At 40.7% G+C, this 22856-nt stretch overlaps 2 protein-coding genes across 3 annotated transcripts in view; one reads left to right on the top strand and one right to left on the bottom strand.

The window, feature by feature from the left end:
* The window catches only part of PJVK (pejvakin), a 37496-nt gene that overhangs the window by 5553 nt on the left and 9087 nt on the right, over window positions 1-22856 (top strand). The gene's annotated exons all lie outside the window — the stretch shown is intronic.
* Window positions 5618-22526, bottom strand: PRKRA (protein activator of interferon induced protein kinase EIF2AK2). 2 transcript variants are annotated; one of them, XM_032293085.1, is made up of 9 exons: window positions 22262-22472; window positions 21538-21707; window positions 18038-18119; window positions 16197-16306; window positions 15195-15273; window positions 14024-14141; window positions 12097-12191; window positions 10412-10586; window positions 5618-6467 (listed from the first exon to the last, which is right to left on the bottom strand). In XM_032293085.1, exons 5-9 carry the CDS (start codon window positions 15249-15251, stop codon window positions 6310-6312), a joined length of 603 nt encoding a protein of 200 aa, XP_032148976.1. In that variant the 5' UTR covers window positions 15252-15273; window positions 16197-16306; window positions 18038-18119; window positions 21538-21707; window positions 22262-22472; the 3' UTR covers window positions 5618-6309. The 2 variants fall into 2 exon arrangements, with proteins under 2 accessions (XP_032148976.1, XP_032148975.1); XM_032293084.1 differs by lacking the exon at window positions 16197-16306 and having other exon boundaries at window positions 22262-22526.

The raw sequence follows: 22856 nt of genomic DNA, 5'->3' as shown, positions 1-22856 counted from the left end.
TACAAAAAATTAGCTGGGCATGGTGGCGCGTGCCTGTAATCCCAGCTAATTTTTTGTATTTTTAGTAGAGATGGGGTTTCACCATGTTGACCAGGATGGTCTTGATCTCTTGACCTTGTGATCCACCCGCCTCGGCCTCCCAAAGTGCTGGGATTACAGGCTTGAGCCACTGCGCCCGGCCTATTCTTTAAAATTCTAAAGCTCAGTATGAATTTGTTCCCAGTGTTTCAAAGCAAAAAATGATTCATAGGACATAAGCACCATCACGTGAGTTGATATTCTTTATTAACGCTAATTTTTATTACTGTCCTATTAGCAAATAAAAACAAAGCATTTGCTTAAGTCCTTTGTTAAATGCATGAATAAAATATTAAATTTTTAGCCTTCTTTCTTTTGCCATGAAAACTTACCTTTCTTAACTAGAAATATAAAGTAAAATGAATAAAATAAACCAACCAGTCAGGCATAAGTACTATCAATTTCTGAATTTCAAATAAATCTTGGGCAGTAACACACCCATCTGGCCATAATGGAGATTGCACTCGAATGAAAGCACAAGCCCATAAATAAAAATGTAAATATTTGTAATAGAACCCAGCATTTACTATACTATTTAATTCTTAATCTGCCATCTAAATGAGCTCCAGTTGTTCATCTTATTTTAAAAAATTATAACTGGAGACACCTGTGAATCCAAGCCTTTCTTTGGTTTTAGCTCATATACTTGAAAACAGTTTGCCTCTGTCTTCTGCCTCTTTTTTTGAGAGAGGTATGTAAATAATTTACAAACCTCTACTGTATCTATTAGCACAAAATGCCGTAACCATGTGGCAGCTATCCACTCACTCAGATTAGCACAAAAAGAAAAACCAGCTTATTCAGGTCTTCTCTCCACAATGTTCCCTCTTGCCCCAGCCCAAGCAGTGAAGCAGAACACCCCACATATTCTGATCCATCTACTTTGCCCTATCTAATGTTCAAATTGACTGAATAGCTATCAGATCTTCATTATACACTGTTTTCCACAGATGGCCTTTTTTGATAAGTCTCAACCTAAAAAAATTACTAAGGAAATCAGAAAATGATAAATACAAGAAATGTAAGACTTGGCTTATTGTTATCTTCCCCTTTTTGGTATCAGCTGTATTTGCGGCAGAAAGCCATCATGATCTGCTGTCTGAATATATTGTCAAGCTAGTAATTCTGAACATGTTGTTAAGCTTGTAAAATGTTCTGAGTAGGCCACATCTTCAGTAATTTCCACAAGTTTACAATTTTTTTCAGGTAAAGCTGTAATTTAATGCATTAAAAGAAATTCATTTTTTCAATGTAGTAAGAGCCGCTGCTTAGTTCTAATACTCTGAAACTTTCATGAAACTATCCTTTTTAGAACTCATATTGCAATGTGGGCTCTTTCATGTTTTTTAACTTCTTTGGATCTTGAGATGCAGTGTTATTCTAGATGCAGCATTACTCACAGTGGACTTTGTCCTCAAATTAGCATAATTTCTATTTCATTTCCTACATATTGTTTTGGACATGAAATCTTTTGAAAATGCAAATATTTTTTGTTGTTGCAGCACACACACACATACCATCCATAGAAACCTTGTCTTAGTTTGTTTAGTGTTGCTATAAAGGAATACCTGAGACTGGGTCATTTATAAAGAAAAAAGATTATTTGGCTCCTAATTTTCGATAGCTGGAAAGTTCAAGGTTGGGCTTTTGCATCTGGTGAGGGCCTCAGGCTGCTTCCACTCATGGAAGCTGGTGTGTCATCAGCTTCACATGCAAGAGAGGAAGCAGGGGTGGGAGAGAGGTGCCAGGCTGTTTTTAACAACCAGCTCTTTTGGGATTTAATAGAGAACTTACTCTTCCTTAAGGGAAGGCATTAATCTATTCATAAGGGACCCACCCCCATGATCCAAACACCTTCCACTGGGCCCCACCTTCCAACACCACCACACTGGGAATCAAATTTCAATAAGATTTGCAGGAGAAGGGACAAACCAGCCATATTAAAAACATAGCAACCCTGCCAAAAATAACAGCAAAGAAAAAACTGGCTACAAACTCACAATTTGTCCTATCTCTAGAAATTCTAATAAAAGGCAAAAGATATATGATCTGAAGAGATTTCAGAGTATCTCCAATGCAGACTTGTAATTTTATAATCTTATGTGATTTATATGATATTCTTATTTCCTTTTCTCTCTAAGCTATAACTCCATGTCTCAGGTGGGACTCTCAGGGAGCAGACTCAGGAGACAATGGGCAGCAGGTTTATTAGGGAATGCTTTGTGATCATCATCCATGGAAGGAATGGGAAGAAATCGGGATTGGGTGGAAGGAGGACTTGCACTGTGATACAGCCTCAACAGTGTTCTCAGCTGATCCCATGGGAAACTTTGAAGCTGGTTGGCCCTTTCGGTGTCCCAAATTGGAACAAGAAGGTCAGGACTTTGTTGCCCAGTCATTGGATGCAGGCAACCCAAAGATGGTGGTGACTTTGGATGCAGTGGCACTCTCAGCTAGTCTCAGTGACTTACCTGGTGATAAAACTCAGCCCTTGATCCTTAGAGGCTCAGAGTCCCTGGTCCCTATAATCATTTTAGGCTGATAATGGCTACTATACTTGTCCATTTACAATCAAAATTGGGCAAGAGCATAGCAAGAGGTGCGTAAGTGCACTGCTTGAGTACCAACATTTTCCTCCTTCCTCCAACTGTGTAACTGTGGTTCTACCTCCTCTTTATGATCAGATCCATTATATCTGCCAGGACATGACTTCTCTTTTTGCCTGCTACTTTCTTGGTACAAGGAACCTGAACTACCTAGCCAGCAGATGTAGCTTATTCAATGAGACTGATGAGTCTCTTCTTGGGTCTCACTGAACCATAAACTACATCTGCTGGTGGAGTTGTTTTACCTTTAGCAGGACCTCTAAATGACAGGACCCAGTGTTGTGGTGCCAGGAAGCACAATTTCCCCCAAGAGAATCACTGGGAATGATAGTAAACAGGGCCATTCCTGCTTCTACCCCTTGATTCTTGGACTCATATATTCTACCTGTTGAGAACACAGCCCTATATAAAGACCATTAAAGTGTACACTTCATTTTAAAGGATGGTATTTGTGTTAAGTATGCCTTCAACAAGCTATTTAATCATTCTATCAGGGTAGAGGTTTGCGTGAAGCAGCTTGTAATATGACAAGCAGAGGCTGTGGTCATTTGCCCACTCTCTTTCCTCCTTTGCTATAAAACAGGTCCCATGAGGTAATTCAAGCACTCTGAAAGACCTCAGTGATGCTGGCTGATGCCCTGCAGATAGAAAAGGAGAATCATCTACAGTTTGTGTCTATTCCTGTCAAAATGAGTCACTGCCTCTTGCTAGGATCATTATTGTAAGCTAGGATCATTATTGTAAGTCAGCTTGCCACCAAGTGACTGATTGGTCTTCTTGAGGAATAGGCACTCAGCATTGCAGATTGGTTTCTGTTGTTAGTAGGCCGAAAATTCAGCAGTGAGTATAACTAGATCAGCCTCAGTGTATAGAAGCCCATCCTGTTAGGTCTGTTACATAGCCTCCAATCCTGCCACAGTAGTTAGTTATTCCAATGCCAGATACTGGATGTTATAACCTGTTATTGACTTGTTCAGGGCCTTTTCTATTATGGACACTTTGTGGTATAGATCAAGTGCAGTACAAAGCTCCTAACACTTCGTGCCCACTCTCATGTGCCCATCCACCATTTTTATCTCAAATCTCTTCGTTCCCAGTAATTTGGTCCATTTTCGGGCCCCTGATCTCATGGCCAAGCCAGTTGCCACTGCCCGTGTATATGCTAACCCTGAGCCCCCTTCTCCACAAATGGATGGCAAAGTATACTGCCAAGTTCTGCCCTTTGGGAGGATTTTTCCTTACCTTTGACTTTCAAGGCCACCCCTGACAGAGTAATACAGACACCATCTATTTTCAGTTTGCCAAAATATAAACATGTGTGAGTCAAGTTCATGCATTTTCCTCTTTCATCAACTGGTCATATGGGATCAGTGACAATAGATATAAGCCAAGGGAGAAACACCGGTGCAACAGTGGCAGATGACATGGAGTCTAGGCTGCTTGCTAATGCAGTATACTGTGCCCTCTGCCTATGTTTGTGTTCTGCATGTATAGAACCCAGCTCATGATCAGTGGTCTTGGCTGCGTGGCCACTTGGCATCCCTTTGTCAGGTGCTGTATCTCTATACAAGCCCAGTAGCATATCAGCAGCTGTTTGACTAATTATATTGGTTAAGAGCTTTAACAGAGGGCTAAACAAAATGGTGTTAAAAGAATACACCTGATGGTCCAAGAAAATCCCTAACTCCCTAGAAAATCCGGACAATCTGAGAGGTGACATTTGAAAAGTGTCTGTAAGAATGCACGTTCCTCCAGAGCCAGAAGCAGGAAAAGCAGAGGCAGCACCAAGTTTATCTTCTGGGCACCTTATCCTGAGACCTCATTTTATCAATACATATGGACTGTGTACAACCAAGTGGTATTATCCTTTTCTTCCACTGCCTTATGAAATCTTCCCCCAGTTTATCCAAGTCAGCATTTCACTATGCAGAAGGGTCCAGTGTCATCTCTAGAGAGTTCATTTTGCCCCCTGTATTCAAGACCATTTACTAAAACCTTGGTTCAATCTTTAAAAAGTCACAAGATTCTATTGTCCCTAGCTTTGTTTCCAGTCTTTTAAGTCTATTCCTTAACCTTGTCAAAAAAAGTACCTAAGTTTCTATGGTTTGACAAATGGAGCTTAGAATATGGAGCTATGGTAAGTGCTCTTTAGAATTTAAAATAAGTTACATGTACTGGTTTTCCTTTATTTTGTAGTTTTGTTCTCAAAGAATTCCAGATATGATTTCTTTACAGGCAAAAATACCTTCTATATACTTCCTTCTGTATGAATACATTAGATCTACCTTCATTCAAATTTCCTCTATGAAGCTTTCTCTGATCTCCAAACAGGGCTGAGATGTCCACCTAACTTAGAAAGCTAGCACGAGCTGGTACTGACAGGTGGGAAGACTTGAGATGTTACAAGAGGATATATGGAAACACAAAAGGTAAAATTAAAATCTGTTCATTAGACTTATTTCCTAACCTTTTAACCACTCTTCCTTTTAGAACATTTTTGCAACTGAGTAAGCTGGGAAGGTTTTTTGGGTAATTCTACTAATGTTTTTTTTTTTTTTTTTTGAGACAGGGTCTCACTCTGTCACCCAGGCTGGAGTGCAATGGTGTGATCCTGGCTCACTGCAGCCTTGATCTTCTGGGCCCAAGCAATCCTCCCACCTCAGCCTCCTAAGTAGCTGGAAGTAAAAGTGTGCTACCACACCTGACTGATTTTTTGATGGGGTCTCACTATGTTGCCCAGGCTGGTCTCAAACTTTTGGTTTCAAGGGATCTTTCCACCTTGGCCTTCCAAAGAGTTAGGATTATAGGCATGGGCCACTGTGCCTGGCCAAATGCTTTTTAAACTGATAATTCATCTGTGTATGGTTGTGTCAAAGAAAAATACAAGTTGCATAGGCTTAGAAAAAGTAAGGAAGTAACCCATTATATGCATGTTTGTAAATTTTGCTTAGACCATTGATTTTTATTTTCACCTTTGACTTTCAGAAGTAAATTAGAGCTATGTAAATAACAGAATATCAACATTAAAATGTTATTCATAACAATGGCTAACAAGAACAGGGCGACAGTCAAGTCAGTAGCTTTTTAATAAAATGAGTAGAATCCCATCATAACCGCTGTTTGTTACATGAACTCAAATACACAGCAGACTAATCGTGTTCCCTGAAATTTAACACTCATACTTAATAAAGGCCTGTGAGTGCTGTCCCTCAAAACTCCAATTCTAAAGGGCTTCCTCTGAATTCCCTTTACAAAGCTTTGTGCAAAGAAGGGCTTAAGCACCAGTAAGAAAGGCTGTTGCTAGCATTTTTATTTCATCATCATCATCAAATACAAACATGCAGTTTTTTTTCTCTGATGTGCATGGCACTGTAAAATGGGTGCTACACTCTGTCTTGTGGTACAAAGTTTATAAATACAATATACCAATACAAAGTTGAAGCCGTTAAAAAGAGCTTAATAACAACTACGAGGACAGAATTAAATCTGGAGTATTGATGGAATCTATGGAAAGATTTAGAAACAAGACATAAACTCAAACACTATGGTAAAAGTTTTTACTTGGGACGAGGCGAGAGGGTAACTTTTTATGTGCTACTGAAGGATTTTTTAAGTTGCTCCAAGTTTACTTTCTTTCTGCTATTATCTTTAAATACTGCAAAGCATTGTGAGCTGCGTCACTCTGTGCATTGCCACAGGAGATACCGGAGCCGTGACAGACTGTGATGGGGCTGGTGGACAGTTCAGCAAGACACTGATACTGTCCGTTGGCGCTCAGTTCTTCTGTAATGACACATTCAAACACGATAGTTAATGTCAAATATGTATAAAAAGTAGATCCCTTTGTAAAAACAATTCTTACTTTCTTTTTAAGCATCCACTTGTAATCTTTGTTTTGCTTGTACAAACAAAAAACCACAACTGCTCAGCCGTAGCAGTTTTCAAACATACTATACTTCATAATCATCTGACAACTTTAAAGAAATACAGATATTTAAGCTACACTCTAGCTCACTCAATCAAATATAGGGTTGGGGATGGCTGATTCCTACATTTAAAAAAGAAAAAAGGCTCCCAAGGCAATTCTAATATGGTTAGTTGAACAGTGTTTGGAAATTACTGAACCACAGTAACTTTCTCAAAAGACAAAGAACCATGTGCTAGAGGACTGAAGAGACTGTATTTTCCACTAGGAAGTCATTTTCAGGAGGCATTTGAACCAGGAATAACTTGGGTCAAGGCAAAACCTTCCCTGTGCCTCCCCTGTGTCTTCTATTAGAAAAAAAAAGTTTAATTGATGCATAATAATTGTATGTATTTATGGAGTTGTCCATTCATGTTGTTTGTTAGGTTTTACGTCTGTGCAGAGTGTAGTTCTTTATTTATACTGTAAATGGGTCATAGTGTTTTAAAAACAATACCTGACCCAGGAAACAAATGTTCTTCCCATCAACTGTTGAGTCACTTTTACTAAAGATGACTGAAATGAGGGCCAGAGGGAAGAAGTAGAAACATGTGTGGTATGATTTAAAGTTGGCATAATAAAAATGTTAATTTTGATATTCCATGTAGTGGAAAATATCCAGATACAATGGGATTATTTAATGAGTGAAAAGGCTTTCTAGTTCTAGTATCTAGGTTCTTTTATTTTTTTTAGAAAATTAATCATTTTAAAGTAAGCACTTCGGCGATATTTCCTATTTGCAATGTGCGCAACCACCATCTCTATCTAGTTCCAAAACATTTTCATCACCCCAAGCGGAACCTCATTCACATTTAGCAGTTACTCATTCTCTCGACCCTCCAGCCCCTGCTTGACGTTCATCCATGTTGTAGCATATATCAGAACTTAATTTCTTTTTACGGCTGAATAATATTTCATTGGAAGGACAGTCCGCAATTTGTTTATCCACTCACTCATTCACTGATGGACGTTTTGGGCTGTTTCCACCTTTTGGCTTTTGTGAATAGTGCTGCTATGAATATACAGATGTCTGCGTGTAGAGGCATTTGTTTAAACACCAGTTTTTGATTTATACTCCTAAGTAGTGGAGTTGATGGATCACATGGCAATTCATTTGAGGAACTGAGAAGCTTTTTGCATGGAGGCTGAACTGTTTTATATTATCATAAACAATGTATAAGGTTCCAATTTCTCTACAACCTCACCAACACTTGCTATTTTTTTTCCTTAATTATAGCCATCCTAGTGGATATGAATTGGTACCTTATGGTTTTGATTTGCATTTCTCTATTGAGTAATGATCTTGAGCATCTTTTCATGTGTTTTTTGGTCATTTGTACATTTTTATTTTATTTTAAAACTCTGAGACAGGATCTTGCTATGTTGTCCAGGCTGGTCTCAAACTCCTGGGTTCGAGTGATCCTCAGGCCCAGTCTCCCAAAGGGCTGGGATTACAGGTGTGAGCCATTGTGCCCAGACCATTTGTGTCTCTCCTTTGGAGAATATCTAGGTTCTTTTGAAGGTAGCTGCATGGAAACTAGCCAAATTAACAGACTGTGGCATTTAGACTGCTTTCCATATTTGTAAGAACTATTTGGTTCTCAAAAGTGGGAAGAAATGTTTCAAAGGCATCATTAATTCATAATCTAAAAATTTATTTCAGGTTTCCTTTTTTCCCTAGATTCTGTATCCTTCCTAGTCCTATTCATGACATGGCTCGTTCATCTCTGTATTCTAAACCTTCAACAGATTGTAGACACTAATAAATATTTATTGGATGAATGGTCTCTCATCAGCGACCTTTTCTTTCTTTCTTTCTTTTTGAGATGGAGTTTCACTCTGTTGCCAGGATGGAGTGCAGTGGCGTGATCTCGGTTTACTGCAACCTCCGACTCCTGGGTTCAAGCTGTTCTCCCCCCTAAGCCTCCTAGGTAGCTGGGATTACAGGTGCATGCCAGCATGCCTAGCTAAGTTTTGTATTTTTAGTAGAGATGGGGTTTCACCATGTTAGTCAGGCTGGTCTCAAACTTCTGACCACCTTGGCCTCCCAAAGTGCTAGGATTACAGGCGTGAGCCACCATACTTGGTCTCTTTTCGTTCTTTTTTTTTTTTGAAACAAGGTCTCACTCTGTCACCCAGGCTGGAGAGCAGTGGCATGATCATGGCTCACTGCTGCCTCAACCTCAGGGCCTCGAGTGATCATTTCTACCTCAGACTTCCTCATAGCCCGTACTATAGGTATGTACCGCCATGCCCAGCTAATTTTTCATCAGCCACCTTTTCTAACCATCTGTCTGCACTGACTTTTACATCATTCTTGGTTTACTAAGACAATGCACTTGACCCATCCTTCAATCCCAAAGTAGCAGAGATTATCAGAAGTTCTTTGAGCCCTAAATGCCCTACTTTCCCAGGACCAGGGGGCCCTGACAAGCAAGGTCCCCACATCTCACTGTGGTTGGATAGGGATATAAAATTTCTCACACATTATACTGATGTTAAATCAAGACACCTTGGCCAGGCATGGTGGCTTACACCTGTAATCCAGCACTTTGGGAGGCCGACGTGGGCGGATCACTTGAGGTCAGGAGTTCAAGATCAGCCTGGCCAACATTGTGAAACCCCGTCTCTACTAAAAGGAAAAAATTACTTTTGGGAGGCTGAGGTGGGCGGATCATGAGGTCAGGAGTTCTAGACAAGCCTGGCTAACATGGTGAAACTGTCTCTACTAAAAATACAAAAATTAGTTGGGTGTGGTGGTACATGCCTGTAGTCCCAGCTACTTGGGAGGCTGAGGCAGGAGAATTTCTTGAACCTGGGAGGGAGAGGTTGCAATGAGCTGAGATCATGCCAGTCCACTCTGGCCTGGGCAACAGAGCAAGACTCCATCTTGGGGGGAAAAATACAAAAATTAGCCAGATGTGGTGGTAGGTGCCTGCAATCCAAGCTACTTGGGAGCAGGAGAATTGCTTGAACCCAGGAGGCAGAGGTTGCAGTGAGCCGAGATTGTGCAACTGCACTCCAGCCTGGGCAACAGAGCAAGAGTCTGTCTCAAAAAAAATTAAAATAAATAAAGATACCAAACACTGAATTAAAAGAAAATCCATACTGACTTGCTTTTCCCTCTGTCCATATTTGTCTATCCAAATGATTAAGGGCTAGAGAAAATACAGATGATGATGGCTAGGATGGGACTAAACTATAAATTGACTTGTCTCCATTTACCTCCCAGAATCAGCATACAGTGACAAAGTAGAGAGAAAAGGTCTGGGCACCAGAAAGTTGGTACTTGTGCTAGAAATCTGGGTGCCTTTTCATTTGCCCAGCAGCCCATCCGGGCTAGTTTAACAGCCAGGGTATCTGCGGGGACTCTCCCCCTAATCTTGCTCTACTACTGACTAGCTATGTGATCTTTGGCAAGCTTCTCAACCTTTCTGTGCCTTTCTTTCTTCACTTATAAATAAGGATAAGAGAACTTGCTTCATAGAGTTAGTCTGAGGATTCAGTAATAGATACATGTGATCTCCTTAGAACAGTGCCCGGCACATAGTAAAATTCTATCTTTGCTATTATAACTGTATAGATGTTAGCTATTATTATTATCCACAAGAATGGGACATATAAATTATATATATTACTGGCCTAGTAATTATATATACTTAGAATCCCTGATCAATAAAATACATTATAATAAATTTTTGTTTCTCAAACACATGTTTAAATAAACATGTCTTGGGAAAGCCAAAGAAAAACAAAATCATACCTATATCCAAATATGTTATATTAAAACCTTGTTCCTTAGCAATTTCACTAAGCAGCTGGATGTAATCTGTATTTGGAATACTAAGGAGACTTCTTTTCAGTAAGTTGATCTTTTCACCAGGAGAATTCCTCAAGGAATGCCAAGTGCATCCTAAAGAATGTCCTACTACATTTGTCTGAAAAACAGAGATGAAGATTTAGACTCTTAGCTAGGACTGGGTTCCAACAACAGTACCAGTATAATTAAAAGTACTCACTAAGCACTCACATTTAATATGTTAGACAACATTAAAAAGCACACATTTACAAATATTACAATATATAAGAAGCACTTGCAATAATATACTGAAACTATTTTTGTTCAGTACAAATTTTCTGATGGTCACATTAAGAGATACAAGATATTTGGGAGCATTAATGCACAAATAATTAAATCTGCCTAATGGAGCAATTTGCAGATTAAAATATTAAACAATTTTCATATCTTTTTTAAATTAAATACCAATCACTGTAACTGACAGCTATAAAGCAGAAAACAAACAAACAAAATGTAAAAAAAAAAAAAAAACATGAAATGTGCAAGTTGGGTTTGAGGAACAAGTCATTCAAATAAATGGCAGGATGGCCAAAAGTTCTTATCAGACTTCTATCCTAGAACTCCACTGAGTATTTTTTCCTTTTTCTTTCTGCTTTTCCTCTTTTCTTTATTCTCCCCTATATCCTTCCCTTTTCATCTCTGTCCTTAGAATTCCTTATATTTCCGTAAGTTTATGGTTCTCAAATTGCTTTCACATGCCATTAATAAAACAACTACTTTCCAAAGTAAGTAGAACTACTACTTTTTTTTTTTTTTTTGTATAGAGTCTCACTCTGTCCCACAGGCTGGAGTGCAGTGGTGCAATCTTGGCTTCCTACAGCCTCTGCCTCCAGGGTTCCAGCAATTCTCTTGCCTCAGCCTCCAGAGTAGCTGGGACTATAGGTGCATGCCACCAAGCCTGGCTAATTTTTTGTATTTTTTTAGTAGAGACAGGGTTTCACTGGGTTGCCCAGGCTGGTTGTGAACTCCTGAGCTCAGGCAATCTGCCCGCCTCAGCTTCCTGAAGTACTGGGATTATTGATTTGAGCCACTGCGCCTACCAGGGGTACTACTCTTAATCTTATTTGATTAATGAGCACGACAGAGGGAAGGCAATTTCCAAAAGATTCTAGAGATGGCATGATATAGAACTAATTGTTAGATTTACCAAATAAAAATTTACATTACAGAAACTTTAAAATATTGATTTTAAATAAATTAAAAACACTATTTACATGGTTAAAAAATACATGCACTAACAACAATATATAATGAGCTCACTAAAGGTTTGCTGAGTGAATGAATGAACAAACAAAGGGATGGAAATGTGCTGTTACTCTGAAGGCAAAAATGGCACTACTGGCCTATCATCTTTAGATCCTGTCCTATTATTCTGAATTTGTGTCTCCCAAGCTCTCTTACCTAATTACCTCTGTGATCCTGACTCACAAACAGGAAGCAGCTAAAAATGGTGTAATATATAACTGAACAATGAAGAGATTTCTAAAAATCACAACTATGAAGTATCTATACAATAAGAAATCAAGGAAAGTTTCCTACAGCGAGAAATGCTTAATGATATTAACATCATAGCTGTCGACATTACTTACCAAAGAAATGTGGTTCTCTGGAGAAATATTACTAAATTTGGCAAGAAATTTCTCAGCAGCATTCCTTTTGGCTTGCTTTTTTGATGCCCCCTTTCCTGAACAGAGAAAAAGAAATGGTAGATTTAGAAAAGAAATTAGTGTCCACAGAGGATGATCAAATGTATAAAGTATTGTGTTTAATCAGAGAATCTCATGGTTTTTATTGTATGCTAGACCATTTTCTTACTGACATGATATCTTTGTTTTGCTATTTTGTTTGTAGAGCTATTATTTTTTTCTTGAGATGAAGTTTCGCTCTGTTGCCCATGCTGGAGCGCAGTGGAGCAATCCTGGCTCACTGTAACCTCCGCCTCCTTGATTCAAGCAATTCTGCTGCCTCAGCCGCCCAAGTAGCTTACTGATACCCACCACCATGCCCAGCTAATTGTTTGTATTTTTAGTAGAAACAGGGTTTTGCCACGTTGGCCAGGCTGGTCTCGACTCCTGACCTCAGGTGATCTGTCTGCCTCAGCCTCCCAAAGTGCTGGGATTGTAGGCATGAGCCACCATGCCTGGCCTGTATAGCTACTAATTCTTACACTTTTGAAGGCATTTAAGTTTTTCTGTAATAGTTGTATTTTCCTATGTCTAGCATTACTGAACCATATTTGGTTTAATTCTGACCGATTATTCAGATTTATTAAAATACATCTGAATTGTAACTCCTCTCTCTCTCAATGTCTATTTCCTGCTTGCGATCTTCTCTAAACTGACAATTATGTGGAATTCCTTTTAACAGGAATAAGAAAGGCACAGGAGATGCTGGAGTTGAAAGATATCATAACTATCTACCTCCATGTTTTTGTTTTATAGATTAAAAAACTGAGGTCCAGAGAGATTAAGTAATTTGCTTAACCTTGCAAATCAAGGACTGCAATGATGGAAGCTGAGGTTCCTGCTTTTGGCCCACTGCATTCTGTACTGGCATACGCTACCTCCCAAAGGCCAACAGTTGCTTATTACTTGGAACTATTATCTGGCTAAGGTAAAAATCCCATTTTAAGCCACTTTAAAAAATGACAAAAACATGCCAGAGAAGTTAACAGGAATTCTCACTAGTACATTTTTTTTTTTTTTTTTTTTTTGAGATGGAGTAGCGCTCTGTCACCAGGCTGGAGTGAAGTGGCATGATCTTGGCTCCCTGAAACCACCTCCTCCCAGGTTTAAACAATTCTCCTGCCTCAGCCTCCTGAGTAGCTGCGACTATAGGCGTGTGTCACCATGTCCAGCTAATTTTTGTATTTTTAGTACAGATGGGGTTCCACCATGTTGGCCAGGATGGTCTCGATCTTTTGACCTCATATCTGCCTGACTCAATCTCCCAAAGTGCTGGGGTTACAGGCATTAGCCACTGCGCCCGGCCACTCGTACTTTTTAAAGTGACAGTTTTTCTTATAGTTTATGTCCTTTATAACATAGGAGTTGCTGTAATTAAAAAAGATAATTTTCATTTTTATCTCACTGCAATTATTTGCCATCTAGTCTCTTATTAATCATCTCATTTTCAAGTGTAATCTTCCTCTAGTCCTCCTATTTTCTAGAATAGCTGTTAAAATCCAGAGATTTATTATGGCTTTTTCTCCAAAATGAGTTTGTTTTTTTTTTTTTAAGTTACTAATTTATCAATGAAGACTGTTTAAAGTACAGAGCCGACAGTCTGTCTTTCTATTAATAATCTATGATTTTTAAAAATATCAAATTAAGAAGTCTAAGTATCTTAAGCCAAATACTTATATTTAAGTTCAACCTCAGAAAGTCAGAGACAATAAAGGAGGAGTGTATCAATTTTTTCTGCACAGAAATATTTGAAAACATTACAACAGAAATTTCTATGGTTATTCATTATCTGAAAATATTTCAAATGTCTTTAATTTTAAGAAGTAAGTACCAGTTTCCATAAATGATTCTAGCCTGCAAATTGTGGTATATTCTCTCTTATGAGCAGGTCCTCCCTCCTGGGAAAGAGTATATTCAGGAAGTCTCCAGCCATGATGAATAGCCAATTCCTATAAAATCAAGATGATGCTTTAATAGTAATTTTAACTATGCAATGGCTCAATCACATAAATATTTTCATAATTTTGATCCAATTTCTATGCATATGTTGAAAAGAATAGTGATTTTCTGCAATGGAAAAAGGGAAGACACTCTATTTCTCAGACATTTTCCTCATTTTATATCTTTATATCCCAATACCAAAACTGAAGCAGTCGTGAGCTATAAATGGTGTTCTTCCATTAAACTACAGTGAGCTGATATCACTTCAACTAGAAAAACAGGCTACTACCACCCTCTTTGGGCACACCAGAGGAGACATCTACAGGTTTCACTGCCATCAGTTCCTAAAGCCCCTCTCCTCCAGACTACAGACTTCCAAACCCATAGCTGGCCAACTACTGCATTTGAATAAGAACACATGGGGAGCAGGGACAACAAACAACAGACCTGGATGAGGTGGGGGACAGAAGGTGAGGAAAACTACAGAAAAGCTTGTAGTGCAGGAAAAGGAGACCAATGGACTGGCTGAACAATGGGGAGGGGAATGGTCTAACAGACCACATGGATAATCTGCAAGCAGGATAATCTGCATATAGAAATTCAAAGCTGAGTGTGTGTGTGTGTGTGTGTGTGTGTGTGTAGATATAAATATATTTTTTTACTAGAATAAGCAAATAAGCAGCCTACTTTCCTTTTCTTGAATTAGGTTCACTGACTTAGGCTCTTTATAAAAAGTCTTCTGTCTCAACAGAAGTAGAATTTTTCACAAGAGTAGCAAGAACTATTCTTAAAGTATGAAACACTCTACCCATGTGCACTGAGGGCCTGTTGATCTTAAATGAGAATTCCACAAGCCAAAGGCAAATACTGTACATAAAAGAAAATCCAAAACATAAATAGGAAAATAATTTCAAGTTAGCTCTATAAAGCTAATGATCATAAATTGGAAAACAAAATATATCACTATCTTGTCTTTAAAATATTAATTCCTTGTGTTAGCCCTTGTGATATTACAAATTTATTATATATTTTATCAGTAGGTAAAGAACTGTACAACCTACCTGTAATGAACCAATAGGATTAAGCTGGTTCTTTGGTTGCTTGGACGGGTCAGGCATTAAGGGGTCAGGAACTGCAAAGCTAAACATTTTTAAAAAGTGTTATAAAACAAAGTAATTTCCCCCAAATTACGAAGTAAATGACAAGCGTTTTCTAATTAACTCCCTATGTCTTTTACTTGTCATTCCTTCTACATGGAATGCCCTTTTCTCAGACCTCTTCTATGGGAATCTGATCTATCCATCACCCAAGATCTATCTCAAATGTCACTTCCTTCAAGAAGCCTATCCTTTTACCCCAATGGTTTATAATCTCTCCCTTCTCTGAAACACTGTAACATATGGTTTAATCTTTCCTCCAGGAAATTATTTTACCATAAATTATATACTCTTACAAATACATATAATTTGTCCATCCTTCACCTCACCTCTCTCCTCTTCAGACTATAAGCTCCCTGAGGTAGGGCTTATGTATCACTTACCTACATAAGCTTTGTGGTGTTTTGTACATAATAGGCATGTCATAATATATTTAAAGAATACTCTTGTTACAACTATACAAAAAATGGAAGATGAACAATGATCCAGAAAATTTAGCCTGACAATGTGAATAATACAGATTATATTGTTTTTTTAATACAGAGAACTATGAAGAGCTATCTGTTTGAACTATCAGCTGCTTAGTGCTGGGATAATTCTCTAAGATTTACAGGTATCCTGCATAAAATAGATGGCTTAGATAAATTTGGTTTTAGCATGTGGGTATTATCATTAGGGAAAAAGAGAACAACCACTTCTAGGGAGTCTGAAATTACTGGTTCCTTGGCAGATCAGTGCTTAAAATTGAATAAGCGGCATTCCAAGGTTATTGCCACCTAGGCAACTGGAAAGTCATTTTTCCATGACAAATGAGGTTTAGTTATTGCCACTTCCTCAAGGATTTTTTTTCCAACTGCCAGAATTTCAAGCTTTACATAGGCTGATGAGATATGAGTATTCACTTACAATGCTGCATGCCGAAGCTACCCAAATAATTGTGATGGAGAAGTGAGAAAGTCTCTGTATTAAGTCAGGCCACTTTAGGCCTGATTACAGCTTAGTAATTCCCATTTTATCTGTCAAGAAGCACAAATATAGTAAAGTTTGTTAGCTTTTTCTGCTGACAAAGTGAAGTGCCCAGATGCAGAAAAGACACTCCGTACCTCATTTCTACAAATGTACTTAATGGTTTGGGTTCACCTTCAGGCTGTACAGAAACAGCACGGCCATTACTAGTGGGGGAGAACCCAATACCTGCCATGTCATTTGGCATGTCTTTTTTTTCGTTTTGTTTTACTTGCTTGTTTGGAGACAGAGTTTTGCTCTATCGCCCAGGCGGGAGTGCAGTGGCCCAATTTCGGCTCACCACAATCTCTGCCTACCGGGTTCAAGCAATTCTCATGTCTCAGCCTCCCAAGTAGCTGGGATTACAGGTGCGCACCACCATGCTCAGCTAATTTTTTGCATTTTTAGTAGAGACAGGGTATTACCACGTTAGCCAGGCTGGACTCAAAACTCCTTACTCAAGTGATCTGCCCACCTTGGCCTCCCAAAGTGCTGGGATTACAGGTGTAAGCCAATGTGCCTGGCCTTGTTTTTCTTTGAGAAAGGTCTCGCTCTGCCACCCAGGCTGGACTGCAGTGGCACAATCTCAGTTTACTGCAAACCCCACCTCCTGGGTTCAGGGGACTCTGCTGCCTCAGTCTCCCAAGTAGCTGGGATTACAGGCACCTGCCACCATGCCTGACTAATTTTTGTACTTGTAGTAGAGATGGGGTTTTGCCATGTTGGCCAGGCTGATGGTCTCAAACTCCTGGCCTCAAGTGATCCACCCACCTCCGCCTCCCAAAGTGCTGAGATTATAGGCGTGAGCCACCCCGCCTGGCCTGGTATGTCTTAAAAGCTGGCATAGATCAATTATAATACATGGCCCTAGATAATAAAGCATCATCTTGTGAAATGCAAGGCTTATCTTGGGCAGCTGCTTATCCAGAGGGTTGCTATGTCACTGATTAGTTCGAGACTACCCAAAAGGTTTAGAATGACTTATAAAAAGATAGAAATACTACTTGAGCACCTAACTACACCTCTAATCCAAAAGCAAAAGTCCTTCTATGACTAAGGAATAAAAAACCCATCTCAAATTCCCTGGTCTCTACTGTCAGCTATGAGCAATTATACCAGATTTGTACTTCAGGCATATGTGAGTGCACGCACGAGAAGAGCTTGAAAGCACGTCACGCACCCAGGTGTGCCCAGTGGAAACCAAAGGACACTACTTTATGATACGTGAGATGTCCAGTACCAATATTCTGTCCAGAAACACCTAAAGTAGTAAAAAAATCTTACTTTGGAAAGGTATGTCAAGAATTAATATCCTGCTTAATATTCTCTTCTTTTGGCATATATTATATAATAAAAGAAAACCTCTGCCTGCTTTTTCAAAATTAGAATTCCTAAAGAGTACTTTTAGTTATCTTTCTCCATCTCACTTTGTTTTCTTCAATGTAGAAATAGTCAAAGAATGTTAATATTAATATATGCAAGAAACACTCTGATTTTCTACTGTTGCCCCCATTAAAAAAATAACAGTAAACCCTAGTTCATAAGTACCTTCGTTTAATAGCTAATTGCTGGATTTGACTGGATAAAGTTTTCTTTAATGGATAAGTTTTCACAAGGAAATAGAATTTGAGAGGCAGGATGCTAGCTGTTAACCTTGTTGCTTTTGTGAGCATGTTCAAATTTTTAATCTTACCTCAGCCATGATATTTTTGAGCTGCTGAATACAAAGAAATTTAGCTCACCAAATACTTGCATTGGCTTTCAAAATGTTTATGGCAGCCTCTGCAGCTCTATGTTTCGCCAGCTTCTTACTTGTACCTTCACCTGAATTAAGATATAAAAAAAGAAGTCTTTATCTCCCACAAAAATGTGCAGCTTACATAGATGTTTTCAAAACACAAAGTCACTATAGATTTTACATACATATACTTGGTAATAAAAACATACTACATGCAGTTATACACTGTAATAAAATATTTGCCATGTGAAAAATATTTTAAAAAACACAATTTTTAAAGTTCTGTGTATTTAATTCTATGCATACCTACATAAAAATCCTTATTTTTACATTATATATGTTTATTATATAACATGGTAATAAAGTAGACTGTGCCACACTTCTGAAGACATGCAACTTGGTGTTTTACTTTTCCTTTATTCCCGGAGGGGAAATTATTCTGCAGCAAGAAGTTTATTTTAAAGGAACCATTTACAGCCAAATTATTGGATAGCAAAGTGTGCATAATTTTATTCTGACAGTCTGTCCTATAACGTATCAAACTGCTCTACTAGGCTGAGCAGTCACGATTATATGTTGGGTACTTATGAAATAAGGTGACAGCTTGTTATGTATCTTCTGGACAATCTGTATCTTCTACATGGGTAGCTAAGTTGAGACTAGGGATAAGACTGAGGTCTAATTTCAGTAAGCGATCACAACGGCAAATGATAAATTCATAAATTAAATCTTTTTCCTTTTGAGTTCAAACTCTCAAACCCTCATGGAATAAGTTTCAAGTGTGGCCCTCAAATGTGAGAAGATACAGAAACCACACATTTATCTGCTAACAGAGGTATTAGGGATATAGCATACAGCGTCCCTGCCCTCAAGAGCTAACAGCCTAGTGTGGAATTTTTGTCTGTTAATAGACACCTGAAATATGGAATGGGATATGTTACAAGCCTAAGTGCAGGCTGTAGGAGAGTACATAAAAGCAGCAGCTCTCTTACTCTTGGTAAGAATTCAGAAAGGTTTCATGAAGGAAGAGATAACTAAATGGAGACCTAAACGATGAGTAACAGCTAATAAAGTGAAGAGAGATGGGGGATTAGAAAGAGCATTCTAGGTAGAGAAAAAGAGCACCTGCAAAGGCTCAAAGGCAACATACAGTACAGTGTTCTCAAGACTCCCAACTAGTTGGCTTTGGCTAAAGTGTAAGAACTTTTTTAAAGTGTAAGAAGCAACGCTGTAAGTCATGTTGAGAAATGTGCATTACAGGTCGCTCACACCTGTAATCCTAACACCTTGGGGGGTCGAGGTGGGTGGAATGCCTGAAGTCAAGAGTTAGAGACCAGCCTGGGCAACATGGCAAAACCCCGTCTCTACTAAAAACACAAAAATCAGCCAGGCAAGGTGGTACGTGCCTGTAATCCCAGCTACTCGGGAGGCTGAGGTAGGAGAATCGCCTGAACCCGGGAGATGCAGGTTGCAGTGAGCCAAGATTGTGCCACTTCTTACCAGCCTAAGTGTAAGAGCGAAACTCTGTCTGGGAAGCAAACAAACAAACAATCCAACAACATGTATTTATCCAGAGGGCTATAGGGAAATCACTGAATGGATTTCGAGACGAGGAAGACATCTGAATGCTAGAAAGTACACTGGTTGTTAGGGCTGGATGAGGTGGCTCACACCTGTAATCCCAACACTTTAAGAGGCTGAGGTGGGAAGATTGCTTGATGCCAAGAGTTCAAGACCAGCCTGGCAATGCAGTGAGACCTTGTCTCTACTAAAAATCAGAAACATTAGCTGGGCATGGTGATGTGCACCTGCAGTCCCAGCTACTCAGGAGGCTGAGGCAGAAGGCTTGCTCTAGTCCAGGAGACTGAGGCTGCAGTGAGCTATGATCACACCACTACACTCCAGCCTGGGTGACAGAGCAAGACCCTGTCTCAAAAAAAAAGAACACTGGATCTCATGTGACAAAAAGACATCACGACACTAGAAGATCAACATACAGCTACAAGACTGCAGCTACAATCCAAGTGAGAGATGACGGTGGCCTAGGCAGTAGCAATGGCCAGAAGAGAGAAGCAGATAGATGCAATGGATATTTAGGAGATGGAGTTTAATGACAGACTGGACAACAGGGAGAGAGATGGGATGTAGTTAGGGAGACAAACCCACATTTCTACTGAACAAGTTGATTGTGGAGCCTTTACAGAGAAAGGAAATGCAGGGAGAATGGGTCTGAGGGAAAAGATGAATTCAGTTTGGGACAATGAGAGGCTTGAGGGGCTTCTGTGTCATCCAAGCAAAGATGCTCAGCAAGCATAGACAGATACACTGTTCTGTAACTGGGCTTGGGATGAAGATAGATATTTCAGAATTATCAGCCTTTGGATAGTATTGGAAGCCATGGAGGCAGATAAGCTTGCACGGGAAGCCATGGTAGTGTGAGAAGAGGGCATAAGCAGAACAGTTGCCATAGGCTGTCAATTTGGGGTCTAAAACACATTGAGGGGAAAAAAGCCTCCTTTTTCTTGAATTCTTCTCGATTATCTAGAAATAGACTAGCTAAAGAAGTAATGCAGTGTTGACTCTGGTTCCCATGCGGACCCTTCCGGCCAGTACCTACAATGTAACTGTCTCACACAAAAAGTTTTAAACTTTTCTTAAAGTGGCATCAATTAAAATAAAGGACACTAAACTTCCAGGGACACAAACAAATGCTGCCTTCAGATTTACCAGATGGTAGAACTTGAGCCTTCCGACTAAATTTTTTTCTTGGCATTCTTCCAAATTAAATTTAGCATCCAACGTTTTGTGTTTGCAATTAAATAGATACATAAGAAAAATAATGTCCACATTTACAAATGAGCAACTTTTGCTCAAGCTCACAGACCAAAAGAAGGCATGAACTTTGAAACTTCATTGCTATGTGACTTCATTGCTATAGGCATGTTACTTATAATCACTCTGAACCTGTATCTTCTTGTGTAAAAAGTGGATAATATACAAAATATCTGTTCAGTTTCAAAAAACTAGAAGTTATTATGCAATATGAGGACCTTCCTTCTGCCCTTCCTCATTTTGCTTGGATACAGAATCAAGGGTGGTACAATGGACCTAAGGTGCAAATGACAATTCTGAGGTCATGCCTCCTGGCATCTGCTATGAACTTCACAGTACCTACTGACCCAGCTATGACTGCTCCGAACCTTTCCTGCTTTTCTCTAATTCTTAGAAGAACCCTAGGAGGATTCTAGGGTATGAGAGGAGCTGTGCAGGATGGCTGGGTAACTTTTTAGTTTCTGAGCTTCTTCGGTATCTGGGGAAGAGAAAATTAATTAGGAAGAGAATCAGATGAGGCTGGGAAGTCCTAGCGACCTGAGATGAGAGCTCTGTTTCAGAGCCTGTTCCTTACAGCTGTCTGGTAAAAAGAGCACTTTTCTGAACTGAAAAGCAACACCAAATCTTGAATGCCAACCCACTTGGTCATACAGGTTAACTGTGTATACAGACCTGTGCAGGTTATGTCACCAACGGTTACTCTGAAGGTGAAAGTGGGTACGTGTATTTGCACATCAGATCTTTCACATTCATAAACCGGGATGTTCTTGGTCTTCATGCCGTATTCGTGTAATACCTGAATCGGTGTTTTCCCTGGCTTAGCTGTTATCATCTTCCCCAAACTGCAAAAACCAGAAAAAGGTGTGCTTTGCATGCCAAATTGGAGATTAAAGCAGAAGCGTGCAGAGGCCAGTTTTGACCGCCACCGACGATGACGCTGGAGGCGCGGAGTTCCCCGGCGGCCAGGGCCACAGCTGGCGAGGCTGGGGCGCACCTGTCTTCCGGCCCCGCTGCGACAGTCACCCCGCTGGGGCAAGCGCGGGTGAGCGAGGTCTTTAGAGAAAGAACTTGAATGCGGGTAAGAGATTCTCAACAGAACAGGGCTGGCAGCAGCGCCGCAGCCTCAGGAACAATCGCAGGAGCCGTTCCCGGGCGCGGCGACCGCGCACCACCTCCGCCAGCCCCGCGCACCTCCGGGGGCCAAGAGAGGGGCGGGGCCCGGCCGCAGACCCCAACCCGCGCCGCCGAGAGGGCGGGGCCGAGCGCCCGCAGCCGCGGAGGTTGGGCGGCCGGGCAGGGGCTTTACCCAGAATGCTGCTGGAGGGCCGGATCCCCGAGCCCCGGCCCCGCCTCCCGACGCTCCCGGCCCTGGGGCCCGGACTACCCGCACGCTGACCTGAAGGTCCCGCTGTCCTCGCGCTCCAGCGGCGGGGCCTCGGCGCGGTGCCTGCTCTGGGACATGGCGAGAAAGGACGGCTCAGCGGCGGGAGGAAGAGCGGTGCGGAGCAACGTGGTTGCTCCCCGGGTCCCCAGGAGGAGCTCTAGCGCCACCGCCTCCTCTAGCTCCCCCTGCTACTGCCTGCGTTCCTCCGGCGAGGGGGCGGGCGGGGCGGGGGCGGAGCCTTGGTGCCGTAGCTCCGGCTACGCCCCCTCGCTGCCCAGCTCTGGGCCACTGTCCCGGCCCAGACCCGCCCCTGTCCCCTCCAGGGTCCTTCCCCTCCCCGCCCGGCTCCGCCCCCCTGGGCTCGGGCATTTAGGCTCCCGTGGCTTCACTGCGTCCGCCCTTGCCGGCCCTGGCCAGCCCGCAGTAACTGGCCCCCAGGCCGCAGTTTTTTGTCCTTAGCAGGAGGCCGTTTCTTGCCCGGAGAGAGGAATTGTCCAGCGTGGGTCTAGGGTGTTTGAGGCCTGAAGTTAAGCCTTTGTGGGGAGGACGGATTGGGGGCTGGGTCACTTTAGGAAAACGATTTCAAAATAACGAAGGTGGAATTGCT

Source organism: Sapajus apella, unplaced genomic scaffold, assembly GCF_009761245.1.
Source record: "Sapajus apella isolate SASKATOON/1434 unplaced genomic scaffold, GSC_monkey_1.0 scaffold28, whole genome shotgun sequence".
Taxonomy (NCBI): domain Eukaryota; kingdom Metazoa; phylum Chordata; class Mammalia; order Primates; family Cebidae; genus Sapajus; species Sapajus apella.
Note: the sequence above shows the minus strand (reverse complement) of the source record. Positions and strands in the feature narration are given on the sequence as shown.